The 17213-nt window shown below is 45.6% G+C and overlaps 1 protein-coding gene across 4 annotated transcripts in view; it reads right to left on the bottom strand.

Annotated features, from left to right (window-relative positions):
- NEBL (nebulette) overlaps positions 1-17213 on the bottom strand; it is a 274767-nt gene that overhangs the window by 77073 nt on the left and 180481 nt on the right. The window contains exons 3-5 of one of the 4 annotated variants that reach the window (XM_064162531.1): positions 15663-15767; positions 12143-12253; positions 3949-4059 (exon numbers count right to left, since the gene is read on the bottom strand). The exons of the other annotated variants lie outside the window; for them this stretch is intronic. Of the exons in view, the coding sequence (XP_064018601.1) occupies positions 3949-4059; positions 12143-12253; positions 15663-15767 (327 nt within the window). The remainder of the gene's footprint in view (positions 1-3948; positions 4060-12142; positions 12254-15662; positions 15768-17213) is intronic. 4 annotated transcript variants of the gene reach the window in all.

The raw sequence follows: 17213 nt of genomic DNA, 5'->3' as shown, positions 1-17213 counted from the left end.
TGACAACCACTGTCAGCAGAAAGTTAGGCAGTGAAAGGTAGTTTCTTTCTAATGCAGATGTTGAATGGAGAACCAGGAGAACCAAGTGCAAGGTCCTGCATCTGGGTCGAGGCAATCCCAAGCACCAATAGGGAAGTGATTGGCTTGACAGCAGCCCTGAGGAGAGGGGCTTGGGGGAGCTGGTGGACAAGAAATTCAATATCAGCTGTCAGTGTGCTCTTGCAGCCCAGAAAGCCAAACAGAGCCTGGGCTGCAGCAAAAGATGTGTGGGCAGCAGGTCAGGGAAGCGAACTTCCCCCTCTACTCCACATTAGTGAGACCCCACCTAGAGTACTGCCTCCAGTTCTGGAGCCCCTGTTACAAGAGGGACATGGATGTGCTGGAAGGTGTCCAGAGAAGGGCCACAAGGAGGATCAGAGGGCTGGAGCTGCTCTGCTATGAGGAGAGACTGAGGGAGTTGGGGCTGTTCAGTCTGGAGAGGAGAAGGCTCACAGGTGACCTTATTGTGACTTTTCAGTATCTTAAGGGAGCTACAAGAAAGCTGGGGAGGGATTCTTTAGGCTGTCAGGCAGTGACAGGACTGGGGAGAATGGAAGAAAGCGAGAAATGGTGAGATTCAGACTCGATGTTAGGAAGAAGTCTTTCACCATGAGGGTGGTGAGACCCTGGAAGGGGTTGCCAGGAAGGTGGTAGAACTGAGACCTGGGGCTCTTTATTGTGGAGAAGGGCAGACTGAGAAGGGATCTTTGCAATGTTCATCAATATCTAAAGGGTGGGAGTCAATATGATGGAGCTAGGCTCTTTTCAGTGGTGCCTAAGGAGATAAGGGGCAACAGAAACACACTAGAACACAGGAAGTTCCACCTCAACATGAGGAGAAACTTCATTGCTGTGAGGATGCTGGAGCCCTGCAGCAGGCTGTCCAAAGGGGTTGTGGAGTCTTTTACTCAGGAGACTTTCAAATCCTATCTGGATGCGTTCATGCACAATCTACCCTTGGTGATCCAGCTTTGGCAGGGGGGCTGGACTCCATGATCTGTGGAGTTACCTTCCAACCCCTACCACTCCATGAAGGAGGCTTCAGTTTTCTCCAAAAGCCTTTGTGTTTACCAAAGTCACATCATTAAACATTGCCTCCAGAGAGCAGAAACACAGTTTCCAGAGAACAGTATCTGGGTGGGATAAACAAGCATTATATGCAGCACCTCAATTATTTTTCAGGCAAATTCCCTATCATTACAGTAGTCAGCTTTGTTCTTTCAAGAGTCATTTCCCTCAGTTTAAGTGCAAAGAAGAGAAAGATGTTTTCCCTCTACACAATCACATCGTGCAGGAGATTTTGCAGCCTCTCCCTACTGTGCAGCTCCAGCCCACACGCGCAGAGCATGGTAACGACATTCGAAGCGGTGGGAGGGCCTGCAGCTCCTGACAGACTCCAAATGCCAGCACCAAGCTACTGTAAGTTGACTAGAGTCTTAATTTTTTAAAGGAAATTGCACGTTTCACAGGGTTGGGTATAAATGTCAGCCTTATTTTAAGGCTGAGTAAATAGTCTTAAACGCATCCTAATCCTATTAGATGCAAAGCCTTGCACAGAAACACTGAGTTAGGCTGGCAGAGAATTGTTGGTAAACAGGGATTCTGCTCCCATAGGTATGCTGTACTGAAAGGTGGACAGAAGAGCTTTGCAGTAGTTTCCCTCCTTTTTCCCCTGCACTTTCCAGGCTGTGATCCTACAAACAGCCTGGAACAGCTGAGGAAGACAATTGCTCTACATTCGGGATGTTTGCCGTACCACACTGACTCAAAGATAAAAACTCGCTGGGCTCCTAACTAAACCTGCACTTAAAAGCCAAGGAATTCACAGCTATTCACCACGGTGCCCAAACAATTACTCACAGGAGCTGTGGAACTCTGCAGAACAATAACCAGACTTGCATAATTTGCTTTTTCACGTGTGCTAAAGATATATTCCTACTGCAGGGCAGCTCCCCTTGAGCAACCAGAGTCTGTTCTCAAAGAGCCAAAACTGACTGGGTAGGGCTTTACAGTGGATGTGGATATGGAGAGTTTGCTGGAGTTGGTTGAAGGCTGTTCAGGCTGAAAAGAATTTCCTTCCTATTTTTCCCTTGTTTTAAAGGTGCTGTTAAAAGTTCTCATTTCTTTCCCTCCTACATTTGTTTCAATTTCCTCTTTTTTTTTTTTTTTAATTTTGCCTGCTTTAAGGGTGGAAAAAACAAAAGATGGAACAATTGAATTTCATTTACTCTCACATCTGTACCTGCCTTCCCTTAATTCTGTTAGCAGGTGATGTACAGCTGTAGGAGGCAAGTGGGTTTTGCACCAGTATGCTAATCCTCAGGCCATGATGAATTTTATTCAAAGACTCATCTCACATCCCCTTCCTGTCCCACCACCTTCTCAGAGAGGGTTTGCAGCTCTCCTCCCTATACTATTTCTTTCCTTAGTATTCCACCATCATTCCTACTGCTGGGGTGAAACAACTCTCATGCTTATAGGGAAGATGGCATTCCCAGCTCCTACCCTCTGTCAATCTGCTTCCAACTGCAAAGACAGCCAGAGTTTGACAGGAAGAGGGAATTCTGTAATCAGGGCAGGTTGCAAATTACTGCTGGGAGTTCCAAGGCAGGTATTTCCCAGCAGAAGCAGAAGTTATTCTTCAAACATAATGCTTCCCTGAAGTTTTCCAGCAGCCTTTTAATCAGCAGCCAGCTGTCAAGATTCTGCACACACGGACATACATCTAACACTGACATTTAGTTTGCAGCCTACATAACCTACGAGTGCTTGGAACCCTGGCAGGAGGGAAGACAGGGTAAAATGAAGATAATTCAAAGTGAACCTCCAATACTGCATCCAGTTCTGGTGTCCCCAGCATAACAAGAACACAAAGCTGTTGGAGTGAGCCTAGAAAAGGGCCACAAGTATGATCCAAAGGCTGGAGAACCTCTGCTGTGAGGATAGGCTGAGGGAGCTGGGGTTGTGCAGGCTGCTCCAGGGCTCCAGCATCCTGACAAAGAAGTTTCTCCGCATGTTGAGGTGGTACCTCCTGTGTTCCAGTTTGTATCTACTGACCCTCATGTTACCACAGGACACCACTGAAAAGAGCCTGGCCCCTTCTTCCTGACATGCACCCTTCAGATATCTACAGGCATACATAAGGTACCTTCTCAGCCTTCTCTCCTCCAGACTAAACAGCCTCAAGGCTCTGAGCCTTTCTTCAGAGTAGAGATGTTCAAGTTCCTTCATCAACCTCATAGCTCTCCACTGAACTCTCTCCAGCAGGTCCCTGTCTCTCTTGAACTGGGGAGCCCAAAACTGGACACAGTATTCCAGGTGTGGTCTCAGCAGGGCAGAGTAAAGGGGGAAAAGATCTTCCCTAGACCTGCTGGACACACTTTTCTCGATGTACTCCAGGACACCATTGGCCCTCTTGGCCACAGAGCCACATTGCTGGCCCATGCAGAACTTCCTGTCCACCAGGACTCCAAGCTCTTCCTCCATGAAGTTGCTTTCCAACGTGAAAACAAATGAGGGTTGTTTTTTTCTCATACAGAGAGCTTTATTCACTTCTGAAGCAGAGAATTCAGAGAACCTGCCTTTGTCATTTGATTTCCAAGTGGCAGTTCTTAACAACATTTACTAGCACCAGAACATTTCCTAATCAACAACAACATAAACAGACATTGTTTGTCGCACAGCAGCAGCAACTGCTTTCCAATGCAATTTAGAAAGAAAGTCACACCCCATTACTTGGAGAATATTTCACACACACATCATGTACCAAATTACTGCAGTGCAAGTAACATAAAAAAAACAACAGCTGATGAAATATGAAAGTCTTCCCTGGCCAGCCCGTTTCAGTTTGCTCTAATGGATGTACCAACACAGAACAAGCAAACTCATTGCAGATGGGGGGCTACTTACATCACTCTGGTGTTTATTGACTTCCATGGCATGCTTAATATCTGGAGGCTCCTTCATATGTGCATAATCTGAAGTTCCTTTCTCAGCAGCATGTTTCTGTGTGTAAAGAACCTGGGTGGGGAGGGGAAAAGGCAAGGTTATACTTTTGCGACCTCAGCAGAGCAGGTATAACAACATGAGCTGGGTTAAACCCAGTGGTGGTGTCTGCCTGTGTGCAGGAAGAAATGTAATAAATAATTAAGCTCCTTAATGGAAACAGAACTCTGAAAGGAGAGGAGCTTCCACCCAAAACAGACATTTGAGACACAGGCAGCAGAGAGATTTCTCTGCATCTGTTATTACAACACAGATATAGTGGGGAGGTAGGTTAGGAAAAGCAGAAGGAAATATACAGAAACAGAAAATGAACCCTACACAAGGTGAGAAGACAGCCTGGGTAAAAGGACAAACAAACAGTTGAATTTATTAGTCAAGTAACTTTTTTTCCTGTTGTCAAAAGAAATAACAAAAGAGGAAAAAACCCTTTTGTGCATTCTTCACAAAAAAACAAGTTTAGGTGAAATCCTCACAGGGCAGATATCTGCTTCTTCCACTGTTAAGAACTGACTAGCACAACACATGATTTGCCTAGCCTCCAGGCTTCACAAAGAAAAAGAGTATTTACATTCAGTGGTCATGAGAGCAAAGGAAATTTGGAATTGGATTGTGACTCTATCAATTAATTTGGGTTTAGAATACAACCTGAGCTCAATACTGGATGCTGATCCAGCTTTCACCCTGACATAGTCACACTCACATACAAAAACTGCCCAAGAAGCTGCTCTTGCTCTTAACCTTGTCCCAAGATTTTAGGCTAACAGTGAGAAAATACACTTGAAGAAGCAACATGCATCAAGAAAATTCGTTTTTCTAACAGATCCCAGGAGCAAGCATGAAAATAATCCCCCAAGAAAACTGCAAATACTAAGCAAGATTGAAAGCTGATCAGGAGGGGAAGGATTAGAGAACCCAAACCCTCCGACACCAATAAAAGAATACTGTGAAAGTTTCGAGCTGGGAACTCTTGATGATGGTGGTTTGGACTCTTTCAGGACAAGATCCTAGAACTGTGAGAAAATGCTGGATCTGTTTGTGCTTAAGGCAGCAAGACTGCATCTGAGTGCCCAAGGCAACACGTTAGTATCTGCCCTGTCTCAGGTTACAGAATGATATATAGGCTGAGAGCTGGAGACCAAAAGGGAGAGGAGTTTGCACTGCTACTATATGAATGAAAGTATCAAATTAGGAAACTTAAGATGCGCCATCTCACTGTACAGCATAAATCCAATGTGGCCAGGCCTCTGGGGAAACAAACACGACTCAAATTGATCCAAAAAATGGTCTCTAATCTCCCCGTGCTCATCTTGCAACTGGCTAAGCAAATAATCTTTAACCAGACCGAAGCATCGCTGACAAACGGCGCTTGGCAAAAGTGTAATTACTATATAACCATAGGCCACAAAAAGCCTTTTGCTGCTTCTGCTGCTTCACGTTGTCACTTTAAAGAGCCTTCCTGTTGAAGAGTGCTCTGAAAAGCAGAGCCATAAAGCTGCTTTCCAAACCACTAACCTTGAAGCCATCACAGGCTAGGAGGAGTTCAACAGCTGGTTAGTTTAATTTTGAAGGGTTTAGTGCAGAAGTACTGCCAGATCTGTTAGTCAGCACAGAGTAACATGAAAGATGGCTCTGAGGATTATTCCATCAACACCCTTGGAATCCCTGCTTCACGTGTTAGCATGTGCACATTTAGGTCTCGGTTCGTGGTCCCACTTTTAGCTAAATTGGATTTTCTTCATCCAATCTACATATGAAACTACTCTACAGAGAGATCAAGTATGAGAGGTCACTGACGTAACCTCTACTCTCTGCTAACACCATTCATTAACTCAGGAAATGCCAGGCAATTATTTAGGTAGGAAAAGCTTCAGATTGAACTCATTTGCAAGTGCTCATTTTTTATGTTTCTTATCTCTCTCGTACCCCGGCGCGGCAATAGGAAGCTGCACTAGAGGGAAGGCTTTTGTGCTCCTTTCACTTAACTCTGACTGACCCTCTGTTTTGGAATCCATTGAACACTACTAAATGTTTAATTTTTCTATTTCCCTTTATTGCCAGTGAGCTGAGCTCTGAACTTAAAATCTATAAGGTAGGATTTGACAGGTGGAAGCATACAAGGAGATGGAAAATGCCAATCTCCAGATGGAGAACTAAATGATCTGATGAATCTGCATAAAGCAAAACTAGAGAAGTCACATGCTCACAGGATGTCAGGGGTTGGAAGGGACCCAAAGAGATCATCAAGTCCAACCCCCCTGCCACAGCAGGACCATACAATCTAGCTCAGGTCACACAGGAACACATCCAGACAGGCCTTGAAAGGCTCCAGAGAAGGAGACTCCACAACCTCTCTGGGCAGCCTGTGCCAGTGCTCTGGGACCCTTACAGTACAGAAGTTCCCCTCTGTGTTGAGCTGGAACCTCCTGTGCTGCAGCTTGCATGCATTGCTCCTTGTCCTATCCCAGAGAGCAGTGAGCAGAGCCTGTCCCCCACTCCTGACCCCCAGCTCCCAGATATTTATAAACATTTATTAGATCCCCTCTCAGTCTTCTCTTCTCCAGACAAAACAGCCCCAGCTCCCTCATCCAGGGGACTAAACCTGCTACCATTAGCACTGCAAGTGCCTGTAGTGATAGGACAAGGCACAGTGGATTCAAACTAGGGAAGAGGAGATTTAGATTGGATGTTAGGAGCAAGTTGTTCACCATGAGGGTAGTAGAACACTGGTACTGGTTGCCTGAGGAGGTGATTGGGTCCCCATCACTGCAGATATTCAAAGTAAGACTTGACAGGGCTCTGGGCAACCTGATCTAGTTGAGGATGTCCCTGCTTGATGCAGAGAGGTTGGGCTGAGTGACCTTCAGAGGTCACTTCCAACCCAGACCATTCTATGATTCCATGATATTAGATACCATTTTAAAAAAGCCAACAAACCAAGGACAAATCAGCACAAACAATTTGATGATGTGTAACATGACTGGAAGTGAATCAGGAAACCTCACAAAACAGCTTTGTCATAGAAAAAAAACCCCAAACATGGCAATTAACAGAAGGTTCTACCCATGAGGGAGGCAGAACTCTGCAATCTCCTCTGGAAGTTTGTGCTAGTTTGAGCCTAGCTGAGATATTTTAGTGAGAGAAATTAGATTATAGGCTGTGAAAAGGAAACAATGTTGATGTTTGTTTCACTCATAGGCTTGCTGAGATGGATAAAAAGAACACCACAAATATAGATAATACAGTTGCTGTGTGTCTCTGGCTGCCTGCACTTTTCTCCCTAACCTGCTGTCTAATTAATCCTTCTGCTTCCTAAACCCCCTGGCCAATTCTCCAAACACACCTTGAACGTAAGGCAAACTCTGGGATAAGGTAGAGGGGTGGAAAGGAGGTGGAAGGGTGGTTGGGAGCCCCTCCTGGGGACTCAGGTTTCTGGGAGGGGAGTTGTGTTTCTGTATTACCTTTAACTCGTCTATTTTTGTCTAGAGCTGTATATATTGTAAATGCCTGCCTGTATATTGTGCTAAGCTGTAAATATAAAGCTTGATTCCTTAACTTCTAGCTCAGCTGAGTCTAGTCTGGGTGATTTCATAGGAGTAGGGGGACAGGTAACATCCAAACTGTCACCAAGTTGAAAATAAAGATTCACTTGGCTCATCATCTTTAAAAGCAGACAATACTGCTGAGCCCTGACGTACAGTTACTATTTGAGCTATTGCCCTGTGCAAAGGAGGAAACTAAACTGCCTTCAGTTTGCTTTGGTGTATTGTTTTCAGATAAGAAGAAAACCAGTGCAATCTCTCCTTATGGCAGAAGTGATGAAGAAAGTGAGGAAATTCATACTTTTTTTTTCCCCCATCACTGTTTCCCCCTCAAGCAATTTTAACTACTTTTATCATTGGCTGTGACACCTTATTTAAATTAAAAGTATTTTTGCATAAGAAAGGATTCAGTGTTTTGGTCTTCAGACAAAAACAAACAAACAGCCTTGGCATGCAGCTAGCACTGATCAGAAATCTTCCTTCAGAAACATTTTCCACCAGAAAATTGCTATTTTTTCAACAAAGGTTTGTTTACTCTCAGGAAAATCAAATTGAGGCCTCACTGCCTAGGCTGCTCTCATCAGCTTTATTTCTGCATTGTTGAGAGGCAGGGAAATTGGGGAGAGCTTTGCAGGCTGGCAAGGGGGATGAAGTGGCACAGTGGAGACTGGGACGTCTCCTGCTCTCACTGCCTTACCCAGAAAAGAGGAGAAGGAAGAAGAAGAAAAATCTAGTTGCTCAGCTCAAGAAATCTCCAGAGAAGGAGAACGACAATTGTCAGGGAGTTGAGGTAAGAACTTGTTAGTGCTGACAGGGAAAGGCTCTGCTCACTTGCTGCTTGGGATAGGACAAGGAGCAATGGATGCAAGCTGCAGCACAAGAGGTTCCAGCTCAACACAGGAGGGAACTTCTGTACTGTAAGGGTCCCAGAGCACTGGCACAGGCTGCCCAGAGAGATTGTGGAGTCTCCTTCTCTGGACTTTCAAGGCCTGTCTGGATGCATTCCTGTGTGACCTGAGCTAGATTGTATGGTCCTGCTGTGGCAGGGGGGTTGGACTTGATGATCTCTTTGGGTCCCTTCCAACCCCTGACATTCTGTAAGCCTGTAAAGCTCAGCCTTGCATCCAAGCAGCTTGAAAAGGGAGTCAAAGGTGTAAATTTGTTCTGATCTGGATGAGAAGGACTCATAGTCCTCTTTTTCCACCTCTCAGGAAAGCAGCACCTATTTAAAAACAGCACTCTGTGAGTGGGAAGCAGGCTGCAGCTCTGTGCTCCTGACAGCCTTTCTGCAGCAGGGCTGGCACGGTGACCTCCTACGGCATACTCGTGCTCTCTGCTTGCTGAGGTGATGACCTGTAAATTCACAATCCCACAGCTAGACAGATGCAGCAGAAATCCCCTCTGCCACATCCTGACCCAGTTGAAACCTGAAATCCTTGTATTAGCTGCTTAGGTACCGCAGTGATAGGCACAATATGGATTAGGTTTGAATGCTGTAGAGAAGATTTTCCATCAGAAAATCCCCTGGGATCTCTCTCTCAAAGTAGCATTAAATTCAGGTCCACTGCAACAGTAACCACAAGTTGGAAAAATGTGTCAGCCTATCTGCAAGTTTTATGGTAGATTATGATTTATAATGCATCTATTCCTGTGGGGATGGCAGGAGCTCTGCAGGCAAAGTTGCTGCTGAAACAGAACTCAGCCTATCTGCATCTTTGCTGCTCTGTGACTCTCGGGTGATTGAAAAGCCAAACCTGCTACAATGCCAAACGAAAATGCCTGTCTTTTCCTTAAAAAGGTTAAAAATGGTTTCATTCTCAATCTCATTTATCTTCTCTGCCACGTCAGCGATGTTAATTAACCTCATTTGCCTAAAGCGAGGCAGAATGTCCTCATTTGGAAGGAATCCAGGAGTAAATCTCTGGCAAACTGGTTCAGGAACGTTTTATAAATCAAGCTAAGGGTTTAAAAATGTTATACAAGTTTAATTCCCAATTTATTTCTACTCTAATTCTTCCAATCACTCACTTCACAATGAAATGTCACATTAGTGTCATTACAGCTACTGTGCTGCTTTAACCTGAGTCTATAGATGGTCCATTTCAAGCTCTGAGAACTAAAATTGACTTTTTATTAGTACATTTGTGCAGTGTAGCCTTGATGTAGCCCCATGGACCACTATAGGCTGGGGACTGACCTGTTAGAGAGCAGCGCAGAGGAGAGGGACACGAAGGTCCTGGTGGATAGAAGAATACACGGGAGGCAGCAATGTGCCCTTGTGCCCAAGGAGGCCAAGGGCATCCTGGGCTGGATTAGAAAGGCTGTGGTTAGTAGGTCCAAAGAGGTTCTCCTCCCCTCCAGAGTGTCCTGGTGAGGCCAAATCTGGAACATTGTGTCCAGTTCTGGATCCCTCAGTTCAAGAAGGACCTCAGGGAACTGCTTGAGAGAGTCCAGCCCAGAGCCCCCAAGCTGCTGCAGGCAGTGGAACATCTCCTGTGAGGCCAGGCCGAGGGAGTTGAGGCTGGGAGCTGGCAGCAGAGGAGCCTGAGGGATGCCCTCATTGCTGTGTTGAAGATGTGCAGGGCAGTGTTGGGAGGATGCAGCCAGGCTCTGCTCAGGGGTGGCCAAGGGCAGCACAAGGGCAGAGGAAGTGCCATGGACACATAAGGAAAAACTTTTTCCCTGTGATGGTGACAAAACACTGGAGCAGGCTGCCCAGAGAGGTTGTGGAGTCTCCTTTTCTGGAGACGTTCCAAATCCACCTGGATGCATTCCTGTGTGACCTGTCTTGGATGATCCTGCTCTGGCAGTGGGGTTGGACTCAATGATCTTTTGAGATCCCTTCCAGCCCCTAACATTCTGTGATTAACACACTGTTTTGGATCAAAACATTTCCCCACCAGCTCTCCTGAGAGTTCAGTAGTTTGTTGGTTTGGATTTTGTTTGCTGGTTGGGGTTGGGTCTTTTTGTTATGAATATTTTCCTTTGTTTGAAAAAAAACCCAAACTAATTAGAAAAATGCAGATGAAGAGGCAATGCATCACATGCACTTCAAAGTGTGCCTCACTTTACTGACTGGTAGTATTGAATGATAAGTGGTTAATATCTTTAAGAGAGGAGAAAGGCAAAAAGAAAAAAAGCCCAGAAGATAAAAAAGTGGCAGTGTGTGGTGGCTGGAAGGCCAGGAGCATCTATCAAGCTGTAATTCTCATGAGCAGCAATGACAATTTGTAACTTCATCCATATGACACATACTTAACACAATTCCACTGAGACCATGCAGTGAAGGGTCACCTGCCTGCATTAAGAATATTACATTCCTAAGCCCCTGGAGGCAACTGAGCTGCACTTTGCTGCTTTACTCTGTTCAGATGTTTCAGAGGATGTTCAAGAAACTGGATTCCATATTTTGAAACCTACAAAGTGTGTTGTGAGTGGTGCTATGTAGCCCAGTTCTCTTTAGTACCTTTGTTCATCATCTGGAGGAAGGGATTGAGTCCTCCCTCAGTAAGTTTACAGGTGACACTAAGCTGGGAGGGAGTGCTTGAGGGTACGAAGGCTCCACAGAGAGACCTGCACAAGCTGGATTGATGGGCTGAGGCTAATTGTATGAGATTTCAGAAGGCTGGATGCTTTTCCCTTCAGCATCAACCATTCCATAAAGCCAATGCCAGACCCTGACTGTAGTGGCTGTTCTCTAACATTAGTCTGTTCTTCAACCACAGTGCACTGGCACTAGATTCAGTGATCACAGGATGTTAGGGGCTGGAAAGGACCTCTGGAGAGCTTCTAGTCCAAACCCCCTGCCAGAGCAGGGCCATACAATCTAGCACAGGTCACACAGGAACACATTCAGACAGAGCTGGAAGGGCTCCAGAGGAAACTCCACAACCTCTCTGGGCAGCCTGTGCCAGTGCTCTATGGAGCCTTACACTCAAGAAGTTCTTCCTCATGTTGAGGTGGAACTTCCTGTGCTGCAGTTTTCATCCATTGCTCCTTGTCTTGTACCAGAGCACAAGTGAGCAGAGACTGCCCCTGTCCCTTCCTTCCTGACCCCCAGCCCTCAGCTATTGATAGACATTGCTCAGATCACCTCTCAGCCTTCTCCTCTCCAGACTAACCAGTCCTAGGGCTCTCAGCCTGTCCTTATCAGGCAGTGCTACAGTCCCTTCAGCATCCTTGTATCCCTCCCTTGGACTCTCTCCAACAGATCCCTGTCCCTCTTGAGCTGGGGAACCCAGAATTGGATGCAATACTCCAGACAGAACCCTACCAGGGCAGAGCACAGGGGAAGGAGAGCCTCCCTTCTTGTATTCATGGCTTTGTAATGTGTTTCATTGGACTGAGAATACACTAGCAGGTTTGAAGTGTATATTTAATAAGCATGGTGAGCACAATTGTCAAGATTCTAGAAGTGACTAGTTCTCAAAGTAGCTATGGTGATAAACTCTGGATGATAAACTCAGCCAAGGAAATCAGGCAGGCAATCAAGCATCTGTTCGAATAGGTCATGTCCAGCCACACAGCTAAAATTCACTGTTGTGACTTGAACACTTTACCTTGCTCTGAAGTTGTGTTAAGCCTTTTGCAAATACACTGTCAATTGTGGCTGGCATCTGCTGATAAAGAGAGTTGGAGAGGTCTTTCTTAGCAGCTCCTTTGTACTTCACCTACAGGGAGAAAAAGGTGACATCTCAAACACAAACTCAGACACAGTCACTGTACTACCTTTTTTTTTTCCTGTTAAACAACATGGTCTGGGGCATTAGAGCTGGAAAAAAACTAACGTTGGCACAAACTTCCAAATAAACCCAGCCCTTTAAATCATAGCTTTAAAATACTTCAGGTGGATGTACTGGTAGGTAGTAGCTGAACATAAGCCAGCAGTGTGCCCAGGTGGCCAAGAAAGCCAATGGCATCCTGGCCTGGATCAGGAACAGTGAAGCCAGTAAGACAAGGGAGGTTATTCTTCCCCTGTACTCAGCACTGGTCAGGTCACACCTTGAGTACTGTGTCCAATTCTGGGCTCCTCAATTCAAGAGAGATGTTGAGGTGCTGGAAGGTGTCCACAGGAGGGAGATAAAGCTGGTGAGGGGCCTGGAACACAAACTCTATGAGGAGAGGCTGAGGGAGCTGTGGGTGCGCAGCCTAGAGAAGAGGAGGCTTAGAGGTGACCTCATTGCTGTCTACAACTACCTGAAAGGAGGTTGTAGCCAGGTGAGGTTGGTCTCTTCTGCCAGGCAACCAGCAACAGAACAAGGGAACACAGCCTCAAGTTGTGCCAGGGGAGGTCTAGGCTGGACGTTAGGAGGAAGTTCTTCCCAGAGAGAGTGATTGGCGTTGGAATGGGCTGCCCAGGAAGGTGGTGGAGTTGCTGTCCCTGAAGGTGTTCAAGAAAAGCCTGGATGAGGCACTTAGTGCCATGGTCTAGTTGACTGGACAGGGCTGAATGCTAGGTTGGACTGGATGATGTTGGAGGTCTCTTTCAACCTGCCTGATTCTATGATGTGCCTCATTCACAAAGCAACGCATACTATCTCCTAATTCAACTCAATCTGGGGGGAAGAATAAAATGAGGTAAGTCAGGCAGTGAGTTTTCTGTCCTTTAGAAATCATTCCCAAACCCAAATTTGTCATTTTCTTTCTCTTTCCCTAAATTTGGCATAGTGAGAAAAAATAAGTAACAATTAGAGGCAATTAAAAGTGGAAAGGAGAGGAGCATTGAAGTTTGCATCTCTGCCAGCATTTCTATGCCATCTTTTCATTACAAACTCATTTTTAAATTGCTTTTTACTTATTTTCTGCTTCCTCCAATGTTCAGTTCTAGCAGCTCATCATAATAAGGGTTTAAGAGAGAAGGCAGAATAACTGCCCAAAATTTGACAGCCTTTTGCTTCAGATCTAGGACTTGGTTTTTTTCTTCAAATCTATAAAATAATATCAAATATTGTTGTGAAAGTAATAATAAATATCAAAGATATCTGAAATGATACTGTCTGATGATACAAAACTTGCAGGAGTGACTGACACCCTGTCAGGCTGTGCTGCCATCCAGCCAGATCTGAACAGGTTGAGAGCTGGGTGAAGGCAAACCTGATGAAGCTCAATAAGGACAAGTGCAGAATTCTGCATCTGGGGAGGAATAACCACAGGCACCAGCACAGACTTCGAGGTTGTCTTGCTGGAAAGCAGCTCCATGGATAAAGAACTTGGAGTGCCAGTGGGCAGCAAGTTCTGCACGGGCCAGCAATGTGCCCAAAAGAGATAATGGCATCAAGAAAAGTGTGGCCAGTAGGGCTAGGAGATTCTTCTCCCTCTCTACTCTGCTCTGCTGAGACCACACCTGGAATACTGTGTCCAGTTATGGGGTCCCCAGATCAGGAGAGACAGAGACCTGCTGGAGAGAGTCCAATCAATGGAGAGCCCCAAGGATGACAAGGGAATTTGAGCATCTCCCCTATGGAGAGAGAGAGCCCGGGGGCTGTTTAGTCCGGATAAGAGAAGGCAACACGTCTCTACTGATATGTATGTGTCAGTGATTTGCTGCAGCGTTTGGGGCTGTTTCCCTGAGGAGAGGGCTGGCTTTCACTGCCATAGGCATGCTGCTCAGGAATTTCAGCGCTCAAGGTTTGCAAGAACAGGTTATGGGACACTAGAGGTCAGCACTTTGCAATGGAACCCATCCATCACACCACTGGCATAAGGAAATGCTGCAGTAAGCAAGCAGAGCGCTCAGTAGAGTGGTAACACACAACATGGGGGACTACAGGATTGAATTCTCCTCATATCTCTAAATTCTTGACTAATAACTAGCAGCTTCTCTTTAGAATCAGATGGATTTAATAAATGCCCACTCTATATCAACCATGCACCAGGCTGCATCCAGAGCCCTGAGAGCAGCAGAGCAGGGAGGTGATTATGCCTCTCTGCTCTGCTCTAATAAGATCCCACCTGAACTGCTGCATCTAGTTCTGCTGTCCCCAGCACAAGAAGGACATCAGACTGTTGGAATGGGTGCAGAGGAGGCCACAAAGATGATCAGAGGGGTGGAGAACCTCTCCTATGAGGACAGGCTGAGGGAGTTGGGGATGTTCAGCTTGGAGAAGAGAAGGCTGCATTCCAATATCCAAAGGGGACCTACAGGAAGGCTGGGAGGAACTGTTCAAAAGGGCCTGAGGGGATAGGATGAGAGGCGATGTTTTGGAACTGGAGCAGTGGAGATTTAGGTTGGAGATTAGGAGGAAGTTCTGCCCAGTGAGGGTGGTGAAATACTGGAATAGGCTGCCCAGGAATGTGGTTGAGCCCCCAGCTCTGCAGACATTTAAGGTCAAACCTGATGGGCCCCTGAACAACCTGGTCTAGTTGGAGATGTCCCTGCTGACTGTAGGTGGGGTGGAGAAGATCACCCTCGATGGTCCCTTTCAACCTGATGCATTCTGTGGGATTCAGCCATCTCCTGAGAAGCTTATCCTAAATAATATTGGTGATGCTCAATGACAAGATAAGGGGTAAGGAGTGGAAGCTGAGGCACAGGAGTTCCATGGAAACATGAAGAAAATTTTTTCCCTGTGAGGGTGACAGAACACTGGAACAGGCTGCCCAGGGGGGTTGTGGAGTCTGCCTCCCTGGAGATATTCAAAACCTGCCTAGATGTGTTCCTGTGTGATCTGGTATAGGTTATCCTGCCCTGGCAGGGGGGTTGGACTGGACAAGCTTTCAAGGTCCCTTCCAACCCCTAGCGTTCTGTGATCCTTTCCCTGTCCCTCACTTCATCCATCCACAACATGAGATAGCTGGGACTGCCTCAGAGCTATTCATAAGAGATCCTTGGGACTGCCTCAGAGCCATTCATAAGAGACCCTGGCAATCTAAAACAAGAAAACAGCATCACTCCAAACGATTGTTGCTCATATATACATCATCCACTAATTACAACACTTTAAGTCACTCCAGCTTTAAACAGGGCTGCTACTTGAAATATTCCATCCTTCCCCTTCTGAACCCCACCATATTCAACTGAAAGAGCTTTTGGGATGGATAGGAAGCAAAGAGAATCCTTCAGCCTTTTATGTCTCTTACCTCAGAAAGCAAAGCAGCAAGACTTTTTGCATGTTTCAGCTGTGGGGTGTCAGCTACAGAGATGCACTTGCCTTTAGATTTTTTAAACTCTTCTTTATAGGGTATCTACAAAGAGGAGAGGGGGAAAAGGAGGAAAATGTTTAATTGTTCTTTTTAAAAGAGCACTAAAACAAGCAATGGCTCTTTTTGCTTTATTTTATTTATGGATAGTATGCTGGCTGGCTTGCAAATACCTCAGGCTGGAGCAAATCGAGCTCTAAAGGGTAACACCCAGTTCTCACACACAGTACCAGGGCTGTGGAAAAGCCACACAACTCCTTAATAAGAAAGATGAAAATGAAATTATTTTTCTCCACACCTACAGCACATTTTCACCACTGCTGTAGATGTCCTAGCATCAAAGAAAAGACGACTCAAATATCAATCTCTTTGATGCCTGATCTCAAAGATAGAATTGTTAAACCAACTTCTAACACAGAGCCAATGAGCACAGGATCCATGTGACATCACCAAATTCCCCTTCAGGAAGCCAAGAGTTACAGGAACAAATGCAGGAGGTCACTGCCCAACAGTCACAACATGCAAGTAATGACTGAATTTCTGTCAGACCAAACACATATTAAATCAAGCCACTGAAATCGTGGCTAGGCAGGTGATTTTCTTGTCTTTTTTAAAACAACCAACCTTTGACTCACCACAGGGCAAGCAGTGCACCCAGGTGCAATAACCACACAACTGCTGAAAAACAAACTGTTTATCATGAGGGTAGTGGAACAGGCTGCCCAGGGAGGTGGCTGAGGCTCCATCCACAGAGATATTCAAGGTTAGGCTTGACAGGGCTCTGGGCAACCTGTTCTAGTCTTACTGTAGAGGGGGTTGGACCAGGTGACCTTTGAAGGTCCTTTCCAACCCAGACCATTCTATGATTCTATAACTCTTTGAATTAGTAAGACTGCAAGAAGGACAACATCTATGGCCATGGCAAATGCATAAAGACTTCAATTATGTAAGAACTGCACAGAGAAATATGGTGAATGCTGATGAGAGGGAGTAAATAAGCCCTTAAAGATAGACACTTACATGGATAGCCTTAAATGTTTTAGTGAAATTCATTTCTGTGTACATGAAATAGTTTAGTTCAATGCCAATTAAATTATTTAGTGTTGAGCTTTCATGGTTCTTATCTGCTGCCGTTCCTCTAACCTCATTTTCACGTTCTGCATGACAGCAGCCTGCATTTCTGCGCTCTAGACTTGCTGACAAGCACTGACAGCAGCAACACAATCTGCAGCTGAGCATTACAGATATATGCAGCCCTAATTTCCTCTTTCTCTGAATCCTTACTGGCTATCACAAGTTCTAGCCAATGCCCCTCTACAGAGAGATGGAACATTCCTGAGAAGGATGGCAGCTTACACAGAATCCTGCACTTCCTTATACAATCCTTCTGTCCACTGTAAAATCACAGCTTCACAAAATGGCCTGGGTTGGAAGGGACCTTAAAAATCATCTAGCTCTAACTCCCTGCCATGTGCAGGGACACCTTCCACT

This window comes from Pogoniulus pusillus, chromosome 23, assembly GCF_015220805.1.
Source record: "Pogoniulus pusillus isolate bPogPus1 chromosome 23, bPogPus1.pri, whole genome shotgun sequence".
Taxonomy (NCBI): domain Eukaryota; kingdom Metazoa; phylum Chordata; class Aves; order Piciformes; family Lybiidae; genus Pogoniulus; species Pogoniulus pusillus.
Note: the sequence above shows the minus strand (reverse complement) of the source record. Positions and strands in the feature narration are given on the sequence as shown.